The following is a 19,667-nucleotide window of genomic DNA, read 5'->3' on the forward strand; positions in this document are numbered from 1 at the left end:
AACAATTTGAAATACTCTTGAAAATGTATCAATACAGGAGAATGAGCTGAAGCAATACAGCAAAAGCTGTCAATATTACATGTTTTTCTCATAAGTTGTAATTGAGATTGTGGTATCTAAATATTCATACATCAAATAATGAAAAGGTTTTCAGACTATATTCGAGATTTTGAAGGGAAGACAACAAAACCAATAAAGTTTCTGTCATTTTTTTTATCCAGTGGGCCCAGTGGAGACCCTTAATTTCACCTCATCTGTCCTTTTGCCGTGTCATTTATTATACATTGCTTTTTAAAATAGAATCGCCCACTTCATATTTTTGGAATTTATGGAAAGGAAAATCAATGACAGGCAACGTTATCAGGACATTTTGTTTGCGCTGAAAAGTCATCGGCGGTCAAAACAGAAGCTGGGAAATTTCCACCACCTAGCTTCAAGACGTTGCAGTTTTTCCCGGTCAGGGGGAATGGTCTGAGTCTGAGTCGCTGTAATTGGGCACCAAAGAACTCGAACTCGCGTCTTGCTCTGCAGTTCCCGTGTCCTGCAACGTAGGCGAAGGCGTCATCTCCCGGGGGTCCGATTTCCTGCGGATCAGGGGTGTCCTTGAAGGGCCCAGCGCTTTGGCAAGGGCCACTTCTTTGCCCTGCAGACTCAGTTTGTGGAGCAGACCCCCGGTGGTGGTGGTGGCGGTGGAGGCGCCGACTGGACTGGAACCGAACCAGGAACGGGAGGCGATCTCTTGGCGTTTGCTGCGTTGTTTATCCTCGTACGCTAAGGGAAACACCCACGGTTAACCTCATTGACATTAAAAAAGTCACTGTGGAGTCATATTTGTGCCCCTGCAAAGACTTTTGGGATTCGATTAGGGCTGCAACTAACGATTAATTTCATAATGGATCGATTATTATTTTTTTCGATGAATCGGATTTCTAATTTCCCTCCTATTCATTCAAATATTGAAGTTTTGGGCCGATAGAATATTTTGTTTTGTGCACTATGATATAAAACAATTTCAAAAAAATTACTTACAAGTGTTGGTCAAATAACTTGATAATAAAATAATGCATAGAAATGTATGCTGTATACCTGCAAATATGTAAGATACTCTTTTCCTACAACCATATCCACAGATCATATCAAATCTGGACATATCATACAAAACAAAAATGAAAAAGAAATATATTAAAATTTGTGTTAAAAAAATTATCCACAAAAAATGTAAACAAACCCATTTTTGAAATTTTGTCAACAAGTTCGTTTTTGAAGGTTACATTTTGGAATACGACAAACATTGCCACTATGAAAATGATAAATTCAAGAATTTGCCCCTTGGGTAGAGGTAAACGTGTCATTATTACTATGTTTATTTTATACTTTTTTTCAGATTGTTTTTCTATGTATTTCTATCTGTTTCCTTGAAAATTGTTAACTTTGTTTCATGATGAAACCGTCTACCACTACAAAGGTAAATGTCAATTATGTTTGTAAACAATGCCATGGTCAAAATGTAGTATAAAAAAATGTACCATAGCTTTTTTTTATAAAATCTGTCTTGGCGGACTCTGTCGGACCAAAGCGGTACTACAATTCCCTGCGTCACCACGAAACGGTGCGCACTCTAATTTGCATTGATTTAACGTTCCTGGTGGCTCATAAATCACAGGATACGACGAATGGATGGTCTAATTAATTGCCAATGCTTTCAATCATCGATTTTAATCGATTTTGTCAATTCGTTGATGCAGCAATAGAGTTGATTATTTTGTGTTTCTATGTTCGATGGTGACTCGAAAAAATTCCACAATTTAGTGTGGCAGATTCCTCAATCAAAATATATACCGTATTTTCCGCACTATAGGGCGCACCGGGTTATAGGGCGCACCCCCAAAAAATAGTTTTTGGTCCCATATCTTCCATAGATAAGGCGCACCGGATTATAAGGCGCTACAATGGGAACGTCGACAAAACAGTCAGATGATTCAGTCCAACTGATTACCCCCTTAACATTCCCAAAGCATGCAAAGAAGCAAATACGTGTCGTAGACACGTGCGGATGCGGTGTCCGTACGATGTCACTCAAATGCATCATTTCAAATATCATTCGGAAGGTTAAAGTCTTGGGATTCAAGAAATGCCAAACATTTCTTAGTTTCTATTTTCTTTTTCGCTCGCAACTTTACTGTGCATATGACAATAAACACTTGGAATTGAGTTTAATTCACTCAACTCATCACAGCAACATCAAGATCATTCTAAAACAAGATACCGGGAAAATATAAAGCCGCATAGCTCACCTAAGTTCTCACGTTCAATAATGATACGCAATCACGGTCTTCTTACAACCGTGAGTGAAGTAAATCCAGGAGAGTAAATTATTTGCAAATACAGACTAATAAAACATGTTTCTTTATGGTGTACTTTAGCAAGCTTGCTACGCCATTGCTAAACTCGGCCAATTGCAGGGTTTGTTTTGGGCATCTAGCCAATCCGAGGCTCCGAATAACTTCAGCCAATAGCGATCGATTTAACGGATGATTGACACATCTTTTTCGGCCAATTGCAGGGTTTGTTTTGGCCCTCTAGCCAATCCGAGGCTCTGAATAACTTCAGCCAATAGCGATCGATTCAACGGTTGATTGATACATCTTTTTCGGCCAATTGCAGGGTTTGTTTTGGCGCTCTAGCCAATCCGAGGCTCCGAATAACTTCAGCCAATAGTGATCGATTTAACGGATGATTGACACATCTTTTTCGGCCAATTGCAGGGTTTGTTTCGGCCCTCTAGCCTATCCGAGGCTCCAAATAACTTTAGCCAATAGTGATCGATTCAAATGATGATTGACACATTGGTTAGCCAATGAAACGCCGGTATATAAATCCCAGCATACACCGCGGACTACTCCACGTTCGGGGGAAAATCAAGTCGGCGGCTGTTGCGTAAGTTGCGAGACCTTGTGATTTAATGTTGATCCATAAATAAGACGCACTGTATTATAAGGCGCATGGTCAGCTTTTGAAAAAAATTAAGACTTTTAGGTGCGCCTTATAGTGCGGCAAATACGGTAGTTTAGTGTCATCTGCGTAGCAATGTAAACTGAGATTATACTTGTGAATAATATCACCTAATGGAAGCGTGTAAATACAGAAAAGAAGGGGGCCAAGTACTGAACCCTGCGGGACACCACAGGTAACACTAGAGGGCTCAGATGTCATTTCACCATATTTAAAACAGTGCATCCTATCTGAGAGGTAGGATCTGAACCAGAAGAGGACGGTTCCTGAGAGACCAATCCAGTTTTCCAGCCGTTCTAGTAAGATATTATGACCGTTTTATAGCTTTGGCGTCATCTTGTGGCAGGATTGTTCTTTGTAGCAGTCAGGTCACGGCCATTTGAAGCACTCAATTGATTCAAGTTCAGCAGTTTGTCATGATTGTTTCCCTTACACATTATGATGCAAAAAGCTGGAAATGAATCTGCAGCTAATTTTGTTTGGGTAACTTACATTCTGGCGTCTGGAGACTGAGAAGAGCCGCCAGCTTCTTGTCCTGCTCGCGCTCGGGCAGCAGCGGGATGCTCAGGTTGGTCCGTGCCCTCACTGCGTCGTCCTTCTCCTCCTTCTCCGCCATCACCTTCTTCTCCGTCTGTCGCACAGAAGCGCAACATCTGCTGTCGATGACGGCTCATGAACAAACACTCTCCGGTGTGCTACGACATGTTTGTACCCTGAACTTCTTGCGTAAGGCGCTATTGAGTATAAAGTCGTCCTTCCATCCGGCCTGGTAGTCCTGCAGCTCCAAGAGCGAAGGCAGAGCTTTGTTAAGCTTCTCCTTGTCCTTCCCGCCATGGTCCAACTTGAACATGGCGTCTGTCTCCAGCTTCTCCTTCTCTTCACGCTCTGTCGGGGGATACAAACATTGGCTATAATTATGTTTACTTCTTTCTCAAATTATAATTTTTTGACAGCCCCTTTCCTCCTTGGTCATTTCTCGTCCAATTTCTGCTCTTTGTACTTATTTCCCATTCCTCAGTTTTTCCCTGCTGTCCATCTTTCCTTACACCTTCCTTCAATTTTCTTTGTAACTTTTCTTACAATAATGTCTTTCTTTTTTTTTTGCTTCTCTTAAATCGCTACAGACTATTTTTCTTACAGCTTATATCGAAAGATTATGCTGCCCAACCTTCACTCATTTCTTGTGAGTCCTTCCAGCTCATCTTTTTTTCCAACTTGTCTTTCCTGGCTGTTGCTAATCTTGTCTGTTCTTTTAACCCTTTTTTTCTCTCTTATTTTTGCATTCACTTCTCCATTTTTAATTACATTTTCTGTCATTCTTCAGTTGTTTTTCAAAGCAACACTTATTCAGTAATTAAATTCTTCTCTTCCAATGTTTTTCCTGTCTCTTCTTCACGGATACAACCATCTGGTCTTATACCTGAAAGCGGTTCTTCAGTTCCTTTCTTTAATGCATTTCCTTAAACCCTACTTCTTTCCCTTCTTTCAACCTTCCTTACTTCCCTTCCTTCCCTCCTTTGCTTTCTTTTCCTTTATCTGATCTTCCTTCACTTCTGTTTTCTCTCTCAATGTGCTTCTTTCTTTTGCTACTTCTTTACTTCTGGTCTGTCTTTCTTCCCTTCTTGCTATTTTCTTTCCTTCTGTCTCTCCATGATTTCTATATCTTCTTCTAATCATTCAATGCCTTTCCTTATTACCTTCTTCTTTACTCCTTTCTTTTTACGTTCCTATCTCTTCATTCACTTCCATCTTATTTTTCCATTTTCTTCTTTACTACTTCCTTTGTCACGTTCTTGGTTTCTTTCTTCCCTTCGTTCCAGCTTCTCTTTTTCCTTTCTTTGCTTCAGTCCCTTCTTTCTACATGTTCTTATTCTGTTCCGTTCTTTAATGCATTTCCTTCTTTTTAACTTCGGTCTTCCTTTCTTTTACCTTTCCTCCTCTTTATTCTTTCTTCCTTTGTCTTCTTTCTCCATCCCCTTCTTTGCTCACTTTATTTCATTCTTAGTCTCTTTCTTACCTTATTTCTATTTTCTTCTTTCCCTCTTTTACTTCCCTCTTTCTTTCTATATTCCCTTCATTCATTCTTCCCTCCTTTGTTTACTGCACTCTCTTTCTTCCTCTCCTTTCTCACTTCTATCTTCCCTCCCTTGCCCCTTACTTTTTTCCTTTATTTTCGCTTTCTTTTTCCTCTCCTTTCTCTCTTTCCTTCATCTCGCCCTGCCCCACAAGCCCTCAACAAGCATCCCAAGTCACCAGAGTACCAGTAGTAAGTATCTGCTCATTGTCGGCCATGTCCCAGCGCTCCTCCTTCCTGCTGGCGCCGCTTACGATGACATAGTCACAGTTGGCCGGGTCTGTCTGCATCTCGATGTAGTTGACACACAGGTGGCATTTCATACGGAACCTGCAGGGGCAACTGATTTCAATCTCGATCACGGTTTTGAGACATCGCCGTCTTCGCGTCTCCTCACCTATAGATGGGTGTGGTAAAGTAGTTTCCCACTTTCTTCTTCTCCGCGTTATAGCGAACGCCTGAGCAATAAACAATCATTAGGGATCAGCGAATCGATAAAGTGAAAAATAAGAAGGAAAAGGCTATAATATGTACCCATGCCGATGTGTTTTTTGCAGCCTTCACACCAAATGTTGTACGGCATTTCAAACCTGAACACATAAAAAATGTTCCAAAAGCATTAGTTCACAAAGTTTTGGGTATAATGTCCTACAACGCATAGAAATTTGGGATTTAATATTTTGCACCATTTTTTTGTAACGCCGATACAAATATAGGAAACAAATTTGTTACATGCGCAAATGTAGATTTCAACTTTCCTGATTCGGAAAACTTCGGTTGTTATACCGATTGGACATTAGTAGTGCACACACCTGATAATGAGGATCCCCTGGGACAGCTTCCTAGCACGCTCCCGCAGTGCGTGTGTTTTGTGGTAGCCATTGAGAGACCCGTGCTGGAGAAGAAAAATAAAAACAATCACAATACCTATAAAAATTTAAAACAAAAACAAAATAGATGATCTCTTACATACCTTAGCCGGGTCAAAGTCCGGTGGGTAGTACTTGTTTGTTCCTTTTCTTTCTCCCTGCAAGACACCATACAAATGTTTGTTGCGTTGTAAAACAATAATGCATGAATATTAATGGAGGCCCATCCCACCATATTTGCAGCAAAACTTCTTCGCTGCTCACAGATTCAGTCTGCTGGAAATAAAGTCAGAACGTGATTAATAGTAAGACAAAAACGTTTAGGGAAAGGTGTGCACATTTTAAGGACATCAAACTCGAAATATATTACAGAGACAGAGTAGTTTTTAACATGTACATAAATATTGGCTTACTGACAGTAACATGTTTTACTGTTTTCATGGGTCTGGTAAAATGTGATGTTAAGTTTAGCTACTTCATCCATGTAGTGAGTGTTTGTGTGAATGGGTAAGTGTGAAGCACATTGTAAAGCCCTTTGGGAGGTCTTCATTGACTTGAAAAGCGCTAAATAAATGCAGACCAATGGGTGACACGAAACTTTAACATTATTTCAACAGACTATAATACGTCTGTAGACATTTAGTAGGGTATTTTTTTTCAACAAGAAAGTTATTTAAGTGTAATACAACACAAAGTAAATGTTTAGTCCGACGAGCTACGGCAACCCAGCGAGCATAGTGAGCTAACATGCTAATTCACGTCTCTACGTGGTTGCAAACCCCAAAATTTGTTATCATGTGGTCAGACTTTGACATGTGCTTTTAGGAAATATGAAACTTTAAAGAATAACTATAAACAGTTAGCACAAATACTTACATATATTGACGTGAACACTGACTTGAGAGACAGTGATCACCGAAGATGTTTTGAGAGTAGGGAGAAGAGCGCCGAATTCCCTTAGCTGGTTTAAACATGCAGCATCCTCTAAACGTCGCGAAAATCAGAAGGCAAGAGGAAACATGTAGATTAACCCATGCAAAGAGATTTTATTCCACAATACAAACACGCTCAGGTCCAAGAAAATCTTGACAAAATGAATTTAAAGAGACTTGCCGTAAAGTGTGTACTGTCGCAAAGATGAGCACGCTACATTAAAATTCTTGCAATTTTCAATGTTGAAAACAATATTACATATAAAAAGTAGTAATATAATAAATGGAAATCAGACAATATCTCGCTGTTAATGTATTTTAATACAGTAATACCAACTTTGACCAAGCCGTAAAGTGGTACGTATTGTCGCCATTATTAAAGTACCTGACCAGTACCATTCAATAGTTCAATAACGTATTAATGACCTACTGTATTTAAAATTAGTCAAATACTCAATATTACTTTGATTCAAAAAACACAGCTATACAAATTGTTGTAATAGATAGCTTATGAATACAATTATTAGATTGATTTGATTGTAAAAATAATACGGTAAAGGTCTAGACTCTCCTCTTTACAAACCATCTCTAATTGACGTTGGGCGCCCAGGACGTCACATGAACAGCTGAGGATTGTGGGACAACATGGCGTCTGCGATGGCAACGTGTGACAGTGAAACAAGGACTAAGCTGTAGCCGTCCATACAACATCGGCGATCTTGAACGGATCGTAACTGAAAAGTAATGGAAGGAGACTCGATGCCACACAAGCGCTACATCTGCTCGTTCTCGCCGTGCGGGGCGGCCTACAACAAGCAGTGGAAGCTGGACGCCCACTTGTGTACGCACACCGGCATTAAGCCGCACGCGTGTCCGCAAGACGGCTGCACTAAAACTTTCCCATCACTTTACCACCTGGAACGCCACCAGCTCACCCACAGTGGAAAGCGACCCTTTCCGTGCACGACGGAAGGCTGCACGGAAGCGTTCACCACCAACGCTAACCGTGTGCGGCATATCGGTCGTGTGCACGCTTCCATGCCCGAAAGCAAGCGCTACAATTGCACGGTAGACGGATGCGGATATTCCTTCAAGAAGCATCAGCAACTTAAAGCACATTTGAGTGAGCTACACGAGCACTCGCCTGCCTACGTGTGCACGCACGAAGGCTGCAACATGCGCTTCCACTTCCCGAGCCGCCTCAAACGACACCTTAAGGTCAGGGAATGCTACCACAGCCGAAAATCCCTCACTTTTAGGAGAATTTCGCCCTTTCGAAGTCATAAAGGGGTGACCTACGTGATTGCATCGATCAGAGGAGAAAACTGTTTTGAGCATGGGCGTAACCAGCCCGTTTTAGGGGGTGCACAAGCACCCCCAAATTCTTTCCTAGCACCGCCCAAAATGTATTGCATAATCTAAAAACCTATATTTTCCTTGATAAAGGACAGGATAAGGTGAAATATAATGAAAATCGATAGCTAAAGTGTAAATATAAAAAAAATAGAAAACAACAAAAATGTGAACAATGCAGTGTCAGAAATACTCCACTGCCTTGATATGGCTCAGGCCATGTAATGCCCGAACACCGCTCCTCTTTTTCTCAGGTAGTGTCACTTGTGGGAGTGAACTACGGTTGACAGTATGTTATAATGGAAGCCAAAGAATCCCATAATTCAATTAAAAAAGGTCAATTAAATTAATTAAAATTGCCTTAAAACGACATTCAATTGATTGATAAACGGCCTTTTAAAATAAAAAGTCGTTAGTCAAGTCTTGTTTACTTGTATAGCCCTTAGTCACAAGGAGTCTCAAAGGGCTGCACAAACTATACCAAACTACAGACTATTATTACACAATCTCCTGATCTAAAACCCACATGAGGGCAAGGAAAAACTAAAAAACCTCAGTATGTGGAAAATGAAGGAACCTTGAGAAGGGACCACACATGATGTAATCCCCCTTCCGGGAGGACCAGACTGCAACGGATGTTTCAATAAACAATACACAGATATTGTCAACATTAAACATAAGTCATTCATAAGCTATATAATAGAAGTGTATTTTAAGCCTAGATTTAAACTGTTCCACTGAGGTAGCAGATTGAATCTCAGGGGGAAGAGCGTTCCACAGCACTGGGGCCCGAATGGAGAAAGCTTAAAACCTGCGGATCTCTTTTTGGGTCTTGGGATCACTAGTAGACCAGCATTTAACAAAATATCGTATTTAAAATGTTTTGACAATTGATTTTTAGATGCTATATCACTTTAAGTGATATTAAAAGTTTTTTGACTACCCAGACACTCTGGAGTTGCTCAGCACCTCCAGAGATCTGAACCTAAAATTGCCTCTGGTTATGAGATGTATTATAAGACTACACAGAGGGAATCGGGCGTTTGAGAGGGTGCGTTTGAAATAAGATCAGTGTCGTTCGTGGCCAGGAGTACTGTATTTATTCGTGTGTAATGCACATTATATTTTATCTCATCGACATTGGGTTTTTTCACAGTACCAGAGATAAAGTTAGAGAATAGAGAACACAGAAAATTGTCCTGAAAGATATGAATGCAAAAAAGCGACACAATGAAAAGAACTGTTTGGTTTATCTGATGATGAATTAGACATTGAATAATTAAATTGCAAATGTAATGTTCTTGTGGTCATAGTTGTCATTAAATTATATGAATTAGGGCCTCATGTTTTCAAAACGTTTCACTTTGAATGCTTGGTGTGAACTGAGAAAAATCAAACTTTAATGCAGATTTTTAATTCAATAAGAAATAGGGGTGCGCTTTATACTCATACAGTATTTACTCTAAACCCTTCTCACTTTTTAAAATCCCTAATTTTACGCCTGTCACTGATGGGAATAAGCATGTGTAGTGAACAGTAAAATGTGGCAAGAATCAGCATGACAGTTTCTTATCATATAATCAAATTTGATCTGTGGAGCATTTTTCATGCAACAAACTGCAACTTAAAGGGCTGTATTAAACATTCAGGGCTCAATAAGAAAATAACCCCCCCATGTACTTTTTGTGCTAATTATTTTTTGTCTGTGCTCATGCCGACCAAATCTCTGCCACAGTCCATGCATTTAAAACTAAATGTAAATTATGAGTTTATAAGGGACTCCATTGGACTGAATAACTGTTAAATCCAGTAAATATTTCCAACATTAAAAGAAACATATTTTGGGGAAATATTACAATATTACATTTTTTGCGAACTCATTTCAAAGGACTCCTCTCCCCGAGGCCACCACCTCAGATCCCTTAAAGGGACAGTGTGTATTAAGCCCTTCTTGGTGGTTAAAGCTTCATTAAAAATATATATATTGATTTAAATAAGAAGCAAAAACACAAGAACTATTATCCAAGCATTATAATAGAAGTCGGGAAATTAGCATTTCTTTTAAATAACACGAGTCTCGCCTAAATGGAACTGACACAATATTTGGCCATCTTGCTGCTACGGGAACCTAAAGGCCAGCCAAAAAAATTAAAAAGTAAAATGTTCAATTTTGGTCACTTTGAGTGGCCCTTGTTTGTATTCTTCCTTGTGCTTTTTAGCACTTGTTTTTATCCCCAAGATACAATTACAGTATTCCAAAATTGTGGGGAAGGTTGTTGTACTAAAAACTTGGTTAAAAAAAAATACCTACGGATTCCCATCTGTGCAAAATTAGCAATTAGTGTCGCAACATGACAAAAGCGTTCTCATCAGTTTTTTGTATAGGAGGCTCAGGAGGGGGTGTCAGGAATGGAGATGGAAATCCCTTGTCTAAAAGCCTTTCCCTTGTCCTCCTTGCAAGTTCAAAATCCATTGATGTCTTCTCTCTCTATTTTGAGTGTCTACTAAAGTTTGAACTTAACAAAAATGTGTATACCTTCTTTGCTCAAGGTACACCAAGGCTACCCCTGCAAACACTCGGACTGCACTTTCACAGGCTCCACCTGGACCGATATTGTGAGGCACCGGAAAGAGCAGCACCGCACCGAAGTCCTATGTAACGAGTGCGGAAAAGTTTTTAAGGACACCTGGTTCCTGGAGCAACACAGTCACGTGCACGACGACACGCGGCTGGTGTACCGCTGCCCTCGGGAGGGCTGCGACCGTTCCTTCACAACTACCTTCAACCTGCAGAGCCACTTGCGGTCCTTCCACGACGAGCTGCGACCATTCTCTTGCGACCACCCGGGTTGCGGTCGGACTTTTGCCATGAAGCAGAGTCTACGGCGGCACGGTGTCGTCCACGACCCGCAGAGAAAAAAGATTTCTCGGCCCAAGAGGTCACTAACATCGCGGTTGAGCGGCTGCGCTGACAAGGTGGCGAAAGTGAAGGCGTCAAAGCCACCCAAACACCCCGGACCAGTGGAGTTGGTCCATCTCCTGCAAGACACCACCTTGCTGGGTGGAGCCCCTCAAGGAATGTCTGTGGCACTGACAACACCACTCACCTTGTAGATCAGGGGTATCTATGTGGACTACCCGAGAAGCATTCAAGCCAGTTCCAGAAAAGACCTCTAAATCATGGAACATGGATTTTGGGAAGCTTGAAAAATGTAATTGATGGAAAAGATTCCCAAAAATAAAATATTTCACATCGGTTGCTATCCTTTTAGTATTTAGAATTTATTTACATGATCAGTTCTTAACTCACTCAGTACCAAAGACACATTGGCACATCATTTTTATCACTGTCATGGGGACAGTGTGTACAGGTATTACTAAGCACCTCCCAGTGGTATAAATTTTTTTGATTTATGACATAAAAAAACAATATGGGTTAATAAGACAAAAGTCAAACCATCAAAAATATGCATTTTCTAAAACAAAATACTTATTGGTTTAAATGTTTTCTTTATTTTACATAACAGGAGCTGAAATAATTGTCCGTTATCTTGCTGCTACAGGTTCCCAAAAAGTCATGTTTCTTTGTATAGCCCTTAATCGCAAGGACTCTTCAAAGGGCTGCACAGACCAGATGATTGCGAACTACTGACTGTTATTACACCATCCCCTGATCTAAAACCTACTTGAGGGCAAGGAAAAACTGAAAAACCTCAACATGAGGAAAATGAAAACATTGAAGGGACTGCACATGAGGTAATCCCCTTCCAAAATCACCAGTCTGCAATGAATGTTGCAACAACAAAAGGCTGGTTAAAAAAAACAAAGCATTGAACACAAATGGTGTGTTTTGTTTACTTTGAGTCTCTGGAGTTTGTAATCTTCCCTATTACAGTAGACCAGGGGTCACCAACTATTTTAAAGCTGAGATACTTTTTGTTATCCATTTGTCCATTTTGATAAACATTTCTAAAACAGCATGTTGTTACTATGTTATTACCAGGTTTTAGTCATTGTCATTCATGTTTTTTTGCATGTGCTTCATTAGCACTTTAAAATAAGTATTGCCACAGCATACATGTGGAGTTAAGGAAATTCACTTTTTAAATTCAAAAAACAAAAACATGTTTTCTTAATCTGGTTGGTGGATGACTTGACAATGCATAGACAAAATGGAGGGCTGGTATTGTACCAGATTTATTTTGAGTAAAATAGTCCAAAAAGATCCAATCAAATGAAAAGGTCCCGAGCTTTCTTCAAGTCTTCTTTTCTTTGTTAAAAGTTCATTAAAAATATATCCAAATGTTCGTCTCCAGATGTGTTGTAACAGTAGATCATGTTGCCATGTCACTATTTTCCTCATTGCTTTCCTCGAGGTCTTCCTGTTCGGCCGCCCACACTTTGACTTGGCCCTCACTGGCAGTCAGAAGACGCGGTTGCGTGGGGTGGAAGGACAAAGACTGGACCACTGCTTTCCCCACGGGGAGTTTCAACGACAAACAACCCTGATATACACAAACGCACAGAACCAGAAAAAGGCAATCCAAGTCAACACGTTTACTAGATAACTATCCAATCTTTTGAAGACATGTACTCGCTAAAATAGTGTTTGGCTTACTGTTTGACCTTTAAAAAGCATCATCACTTGGTAATGATTAAAATGACTTGTATATTCAATCACAATCCGAGTTCATGAGCGTACTTCGGTAGGAATCCCAGACGTTTTTTTTAGCATCTTTGTGGCTAACCTAAGGTCTGATTTCGTATGTTCAAAGTAGAGGTAAGATCTTAGGCCCAGAGGTCAAACCAGGCCCACCCCAAATTTCGACGCAGTTGTCCAAAATCACCCTCGTCTCGATTCCTCACAAAGAAAATATGAAAATTTGGTTTGCTCCTAGCTTTGTCCCTTGAATCAAGCTAATTTGTTGGGCTGGGCCGGGCCTGGCCTGATTTTTTTTTTTAGGCCTAATCTAACCAGTACAGACGCTTCCCTACTTACGAACATTCGACTTACGCAAAACTGTAGATACGAACATTTTTTTTTGGAATGACAAAAAATAACCGGATATTTCTTTAAGTTAGATTTTGTATTGTGTGCACTTTATTCCGAGTACAGGACATTACTGTAGTGCTTATTTCCGCCACTACTGGCATGTGGCGCTGTGAGAGTTCACCCAGCATCCACCCCGAAGAAGAAATCCGACTTCTACTTCCTAGTTTGTGTGTATACGCACACTACAGTGCATTTCTAGCACGCTAAGAACTTTGACATATTTACCGTTTAATATCTTGCGCATCCATTCAATATGGTTGGTGTAAAGAAGAGGCGAGCCATTTCTTTCAAATAAAAGTGGAATAAGAAAGCTTAATGCGGTTGAGGAAAGTTTTGGATCGCTTATTTTTCGTCCACTTTTTACCACTGAGGAACAAGTCAAGTCGTTGCCTAACTCTTCCAAAAGTAAGTTAAATTTAACTTTATTTATCTTGCCAGCCAAGTCCTGTTTATTTGTATAGCCCTTAATCAAAAAGAGTCCCAAAGGGATTCACAGACCAAAGAATGTCAATGCCTAATGTGTAGCTATGTTTTTCAGTTTTTTATCATTCAGCCTGCTTTGTAAGGTTATAGAGCATATTATTTGATTAAGCATTTATTTTTCAGTTTCGAAACAATACAGGCTACTTATACAACCCTTAAACATACTTATATAAACCTTAAACATAAAATTCCATACAAAATATAGCACTGAAGCAACTTACGAACAAATTCAACTTACGAACGATCGTAAGTAGGGCAGCGTCAGTAGTTAAAAGGCTTAAGTGTTACATGTTGAGTTTTACTAATATGCTTTTGAGCGATCACTGGTTTGACATGAAATGAAATGATCTGCATTTATATAGCGCTTTTTAAGTCAATGACTTCCCAAAGCGCTTATTGGGGGTTCAGTGTCTTACCCAAGGACACTTCGAAATGTAACACGGACAAGCCGGGATTCGAACTGGGATCCCTTAATCCTAAAACGATCGCTCTACCTCCTGAGCTACTGCCGCAATAGCATTATTGCTAATTACATTTTTTTGTAGAATGATTTTCTAGTGCAACAGTTTGATGTATATTGGGGTTACTAGCACAGTTGTGAGAACACTGCCCCTTCCCCCCATTTGATGTTCCATTGGCAGAAAATGTTCCACATTATAAATTTAACAAAATAAAAATTCTGTGAGGTATTGTTAAAAGGCAGATAATTCTGAATATTTTGTATTTATTGTATGAAAAAAGAAACATTCTTCTTGAGCTGATAAATTGTTTTGCATATTTGAAGGCGAACCTTCCTGTGTGGAGTTTGCATGTTCTCCTCGTGCTTGCAAGTGTTTCCTCCGGGCACTCCGGTTTCCTCCCACATACCAAAAAACATGCATGTGAGGTTAATTGGCCGGTCCCAACGGTCCCTAGGTGTGAATGAGCGAGTGAGTTGTCTGTTTCTGTTTGCCCTGCAACTGGCTGGCAACCAGTTCAGGGTGTCCCCTCCTCACTGCCCGAAGGTAGCTGAGATGGGCTTAAGCACCCCCGCGACCCTAGTGAGGATAAGCGGTGCAGATAATGGATGGGTGGCATATTTGTAGTACAATTTCTCATTTTACTACAAATTTGGTCAATTATATATACCAAGATGGGAAATAATTCAAAAGTAAGTACAATTGTCTCCTAATGGTGCTATTTATGTTCTGTTTGAGTTGGTATGAAACATATGTGCTACTTTTGTTACTGTGTTTTTTCGATTATGTTCACTGGCTGCCATTTTCTTTTTTTAATGTGGGTTTATTACCATGATCACTGGCTAATGAGTTATTTAAATTTGCTTGTTGACTGGTTAAGACATATCTTCTTGAATGTTTATGATATGTTTAGACACATCTGGACATTCCTGTCCATTTGCATCCTGAGTTAATAGTGTTCGTGTGATTGTAACAACTTTAGAAAAAATTAAAGTTCAAACTAAGCTTTACTTCCATCAAGTTTCTGTTAGGTACTGTTTTGTTATTACTAACCTCCACCAGGTCCCAGATATAGACATGGCCGTCTTCAGAGCAGCTGAGTACGTGAGTATCTTTGCAGGACAGACAGCATTCCAGCTTGTAGCCTTTCATCTTGTGTCCAGTGTACCTGCCGCACAAACAATACTCAAAGAGACTGTCCTCATTGAGTCTGTTTGTAAAATGGATTCCACTCACTCTCCTAGCATTTCTCCTGTTTTCTTATCCAGTAGTCTCACAGTGGAGTCCAAACTGGAGCTGAGCGTGCACTGGCCATCCTGAGTGAAGCATACGCATGTGATGGGACCTGGACAAAACACACGCATGGGCAAAGTGACACAAGCAGCCATTTAGAACATCAACACCAAACAATGTAAAGATGACCAACTGTTAAGGAAGTCCACCTGAAGCTCTCCCATCCTCAGGTCATAACGTCTCACCCGGCCATCCACAGACCTATGAACACAACAGTAAAAATGTCAACAATTGTCATTGAATGGCGGTCTAATTAAGTGAGAAGTGCAAGGGGACCAACCCGGTGAGCAGCTCATGCTTGGACACTTTTATGCTACTGACGCTGTCTCGGGCCTCATCCAGGACTTGGAGGGGTTCGCTATTTCGGGACCTTGTGTCCCAACAGCGCACCGTCCCATCCAATGAGCCTGTACCAGATAGGATATTCTGATTAACGAGCAGTGTTAGGACTTTCTTAGTAATGAGTACGGTAATGTAACGCATTGTTAATAAGATTTTGTAACTAATAGCATTACTAAATGGTGCCTTACAGTTTAAGTTCAGCTATTTCATGCAGATTATGAATTCAAGTATCCCCTAATCAATAAAAATATGCCCGCATCACTCACATTGTCACATACAGCCCCCGATCCACCAGCTACAAGCACTGTGAGGTGTTTTTTTATATTTAACCACAAGTAAAACTGAACACAGTTATGGCGTCGCTGTCTTAAGCAGAGTATAACAGTGTTGAATTTCTCCTAATGGAAATATTCTCCCTTCAGTAAATAAATCTCAGCCGAATTTAGAACTATGAAACTTGTATATGCATATTAAGTAGTGTGTGACCAGAAGTAATTGGTAGGTGGTGCACAGGGACCGGGGCTTGGCTTAAGCATGAACAACAAACCACCAGGGAACCAATTAAGCAAACATGAGAACATAATTTACATTAAGGTGTCCTGATGTTTTGTTGTAAAATTATTTTTGCAATACACTATGCCTGGAGAGAAGAAGAAAACATCTGTCCAATACTGCTGATTTCTAGTTAAAAGTGATAAAGGCAGCTAAAGAAACAAGCAGCCTGGATGCAGCAATACCGTTTGGTTTAGATGGAGAAGAGATAAATAACTGGATATTGCACTAAAGGCCAGACGTGCTAAAAGGTGATATAAACATGGACAATACCAAGAAATGGAGGAGGAGATCTTTGAGTGGTTTAAAGCTTAAACATAAAATGGCTATGGAGTGTCTCAGCTAAGTGTTCGTTTGCAAGCTCTGATGATTGCACAAGCTAAGAAATAGGAAGACTTCATTGCTTCCACGGGTAGGTGTTCCCCTTTTTATTTTTGTTCTTTTATTATGTGGCGATTTTAAGGCAGCTTTAGGGGGTGGGCCTCTATGTGAGGATATGCGGTAATTTTGGTGTCAGTGACCCTGGGGGGTGGGGTAACTGAAATATTCTCACCACTGGTGCTGTAACATATCAATAGATAGATAGATAGATACTTTATTCATCCTCGTAGGGAAATTCACACTTCACTTCCAGCAGTATCCTTGTGTTGAAAATAAAACAATAATAAAGTAAAAGGAATATAATACATAAATTAAATCGTGTTGTTATAGAGTATTTAAATAGTGCTACATAAAATAAATACTGTAATAAAAATAGGGTAATATGCAATGTGGGGGTGTGGTTTAATGTGGGCTTTTACTCCCCCGGGTGGAGGTAAAGAGCCTCATGGCATGAGGAAGAAATGATCTCCAATGTCATTGTTTAGAATGGCTCACCTGAAAGTATTACAGTGGCCTCCTCGTTGAACTGCACACAGTTGACTTTCTGCAAAAAGAATCGGGAAAAAAAGGTCAAGGGAGTCAAAATAAAGACATTGGAAGAACACTACAGACAGACCGCGGCATGCCCCCGAAGTTTTCGTGCCACCTGCCCTGTGGCCACGTCCCACAGGATCACCGTCTTGTCAGAACTACACGAACAAATGTTGCTGTTGTCGAACGACCTGCAAACAACAAGAAAAGGTCCAGATTAACATTAACAATCTTCCGCTGAGACATTGTTTTTCTTTTGATGTCATTTCTCACGCGTCAGCATCCAGCACTTCGTATCCATGACCACTGTATGTCTTCAACAAAGTTCCTCGGCTTCCGCTCCACAGCTTCATAGACTTGTCTCCACCGCACGAGATCAGGTACTGACCATCCACTGACCGCAAATAAACAAATGTAATAAAATGATGCTGGAATAGCGACAAAAACAATTATTTTATTGTTACCATTGAAGCGCACTGCTCTAACAGCTCCTTGTTTACAGTCAATGGTGTGGAGAAGATGTTGAGGAAGTTGAGGGGTCTGAGGTTTGGGAAGAGGGAACGACATGGTGCCTTCAACCTCATAGGAGAAAAAGCAAAAACAGACAGTTTAATTGCAGTGCCTTATTAAGGGTAGAGTTTAGGTAGAATATAACCCACATTCGCTTTCTTACATTTGCAAAGAATGAAGTTGATGGTTGCGTTTGAGAAGAATTGTGTAAAATTATTTTCAGAAAACTGATTTAATAAATATTTCCGGGTTTTTAAGTAAATATAAAACATGTTTATTCGTTTTCTTGTCCTGAGTGGATAAAGATGAGCCTGGATTGTGCAGTGTACATGTGTTCTGAGCCATCAGGCCGGCACCTGTATTCTATAAAACCTGCTGCATCGGTCGAGATTTTGAGACGGGAACCTCTTCGTTACTGTCAACTGGACTTTATGCATGGAGGATAATGTTGATGTTAAAGTGGGTATTGTATGTTGAGACCTTTGCAACATCCATTGTTGCCTGGTCATACCTCATGTGCGAACCCTTTTCAAAGTCTCTTAATTTTCCTCTTTCTTAAGTTTTAGGAGTTTTTACCTGCCATCATGCGGGTTTCAGATCAGGGTATGTTGTTAAGGTGTTATCTGAAGTCTTTTGAGGCTTTTTTTATACTAATAAATGTGACTTGACAGGAAAAAAACAAAAATAAAGTAAAACCAAAGTCACAATTTTATGAAGAAGAGTATTTTAATGCAGCCAATTATTTGAGAACATCTCATCATATTTATGTGTTTTTTAAGATAGAATAAACCATTAAACAATACACCAGGAAAGCCTCGGTTATAGTTTTTTATATGACAGTAAAGTATCGAATGAAACAATGCTTCCAAATTACCAAATGATGACCCAAGTCGGAGGTTTAAACGAAGCAGGAATTTTACTTTTACTGTAAAATCTATTGGAAGAGGGGAGACTGTTACAAATGGAGGTGGAGAAAAAGAGAAAAGGAAAGAGTGAGTGAGCAAAAGACAAGCAAAAAATGAGGAAGACAGGAAAAAAGACAAAGACAAAGGAAGAGAGAAAAGAATAAGCGAGAAAGCTGGCTGAGGGGCTGATAAAATTAATTGAAAGAGCAGGACAGGAAAAAAAAAATCAATCGAGAAATAGAGAGAGAAAATGTGCGGACCTTTTCAAGGTTTTTCCATTTTCCTCATGTTGAGGTTTTAGAGTTTTTCCTTTCCTTCATGAAGTTTTAGATCAGGGGGTGGTGTAGTAATAGTCAGTGGTTTGCAATAATCGGTGGTCTGTGCAGCCCTTCGAGACTTCTTGTGATCAAGGGCTATACAAATAAACATGACTTGATTTGGGACGTACTTGCAATTTAGGCAAGTCTCCAAGCATCTTTTAAATACTTTTGCACATGTATATCTTCTTTCCCTTTTTGTCCTTGTTACGTTTTATCCTGGAGTGCAATGTCTAATAACGTTGAAAATAGTGTTCACTACGATGTAAGAAATGACTATAAAGACAATTCATATTATACTTACTTGAAGCCCTGTGAAAAGAATCTCTAAGCTGATTCACTGTAACATGTATCTCCTTGAATTGGAAAGGAGCCCGTGGATAATCAGAAAAAATGTTGAAAACAAACGTGGTCGCGTAAAGTTGCTTTCATTAACATTGCTTTAACTTCTGACATTTAAACATTAGTACAATTATCATATGCTGCACAACAGTTTAGCAACCAAACCTTCACTTCCGTGATCGTGAGTGGATACTACACGTACTTTCCTGTACGCAATGCTTTGTGGGACCATATGAACTCTTCAAAATAAAGGGTGTACT

At 39.9% G+C, this 19,667-nt stretch overlaps 3 protein-coding genes across 5 annotated transcripts; 1 reads left to right on the forward strand and 2 right to left on the reverse strand.

Annotated features, from left to right (window-relative positions):
- Positions 1–8,202, reverse strand: yju2b (YJU2 splicing factor homolog B). 3 transcript variants are annotated; one of them, XM_088342165.1, is made up of 11 exons: positions 8,187–8,202; positions 6,832–6,939; positions 6,188–6,231; positions 6,060–6,113; positions 5,899–5,981; positions 5,621–5,676; positions 5,484–5,544; positions 5,274–5,416; positions 3,725–3,897; positions 3,505–3,643; positions 1–771 (listed from the first exon to the last, which is right to left on the reverse strand). In XM_088342165.1, exons 3-11 carry the CDS (start codon positions 6,188–6,190, stop codon positions 458–460), a joined length of 1,026 nt encoding a protein of 341 aa, XP_088198291.1. In that variant the 5' UTR covers positions 6,191–6,231; positions 6,832–6,939; positions 8,187–8,202; the 3' UTR covers positions 1–457. The 3 variants fall into 3 exon arrangements, with proteins under 3 accessions (XP_088198291.1, XP_088198290.1, XP_088198293.1); XM_088342164.1 differs by lacking the exon at positions 8,187–8,202 and adding an exon at positions 7,471–7,729; XM_088342167.1 differs by lacking the exon at positions 8,187–8,202 and having other exon boundaries at positions 6,188–6,228; positions 6,832–7,082.
- On the forward strand, positions 7,380–11,503 carry LOC148361475 (transcription factor IIIA-like). Its single transcript, XM_088342163.1, has 2 exons — positions 7,380–8,105; positions 10,791–11,503. The coding sequence occupies exons 1-2, from the start codon at positions 7,632–7,634 to the stop codon at positions 11,352–11,354; spliced, it is 1,038 nt and encodes a 345-aa protein (XP_088198289.1). The 5' UTR covers positions 7,380–7,631; the 3' UTR covers positions 11,355–11,503.
- A 910-nt stretch (positions 11,504–12,413) lies between these two features.
- wdr83 (WD repeat domain containing 83) lies at positions 12,414–19,623 on the reverse strand. The gene is made up of 10 exons (XM_088342168.1): positions 19,370–19,623; positions 17,798–17,912; positions 17,607–17,727; positions 17,419–17,524; positions 17,298–17,346; positions 15,808–15,934; positions 15,661–15,728; positions 15,471–15,579; positions 15,288–15,402; positions 12,414–12,745 (listed from the first exon to the last, which is right to left on the reverse strand). The coding sequence occupies exons 2-10, from the start codon at positions 17,898–17,900 to the stop codon at positions 12,575–12,577; spliced, it is 969 nt and encodes a 322-aa protein (XP_088198294.1). The 5' UTR covers positions 17,901–17,912; positions 19,370–19,623; the 3' UTR covers positions 12,414–12,574.
- Between the last annotated feature and the right edge of the window lie 44 nt (positions 19,624–19,667).

The sequence above is a fragment of the Urocampus carinirostris genome, chromosome 8 (genome assembly GCF_059441175.1).
Source record: "Urocampus carinirostris isolate Australia breed hairy pipefish chromosome 8, RoL_Ucar_1.0, whole genome shotgun sequence".
Lineage (NCBI taxonomy): Eukaryota > Metazoa > Chordata > Actinopteri > Syngnathiformes > Syngnathidae > Urocampus > Urocampus carinirostris.

Bases quoted from the DNA above. Each gene is read 5' to 3' on its own strand.
- yju2b (XM_088342165.1), bottom strand. The intron at 5,982-6,059 runs GTATGTAAGAGA...TTTCTTCTCCAG, and splicing joins CGGACTTTGACCCGGCTAAG to CACGGGTCTCTCAATGGCTA. The intron at 772-3,504 runs GTAAGTTACCCA...TGTTTCCCTTAG, and splicing joins CAGTCTCCAGACGCCAGAAT to CGTACGAGGATAAACAACGC.
- LOC148361475 (XM_088342163.1), top strand. From the start codon at position 7,632: ATGGAAGGAGACTCGATGCCACACAAGCGCTACATCTGCTCGTTCTCG. The intron at 8,106-10,790 runs GTCAGGGAATGC...TCTTTGCTCAAG, and splicing joins GCCTCAAACGACACCTTAAG to GTACACCAAGGCTACCCCTG.
- wdr83 (XM_088342168.1), bottom strand. From the start codon at position 17,900: ATGTCGTTCCCTCTTCCCAAACCTCAGACCCCTCAACTTCCTCAACAT. The intron at 17,728-17,797 runs GTAACAATAAAA...ATTTGCGGTCAG, and splicing joins TAGAGCAGTGCGCTTCAATG to TGGATGGTCAGTACCTGATC. The intron at 15,935-17,297 runs GTGAGCCATTCT...TATCTGGTACAG, and splicing joins GGCCACTGTAATACTTTCAG to GCTCATTGGATGGGACGGTG.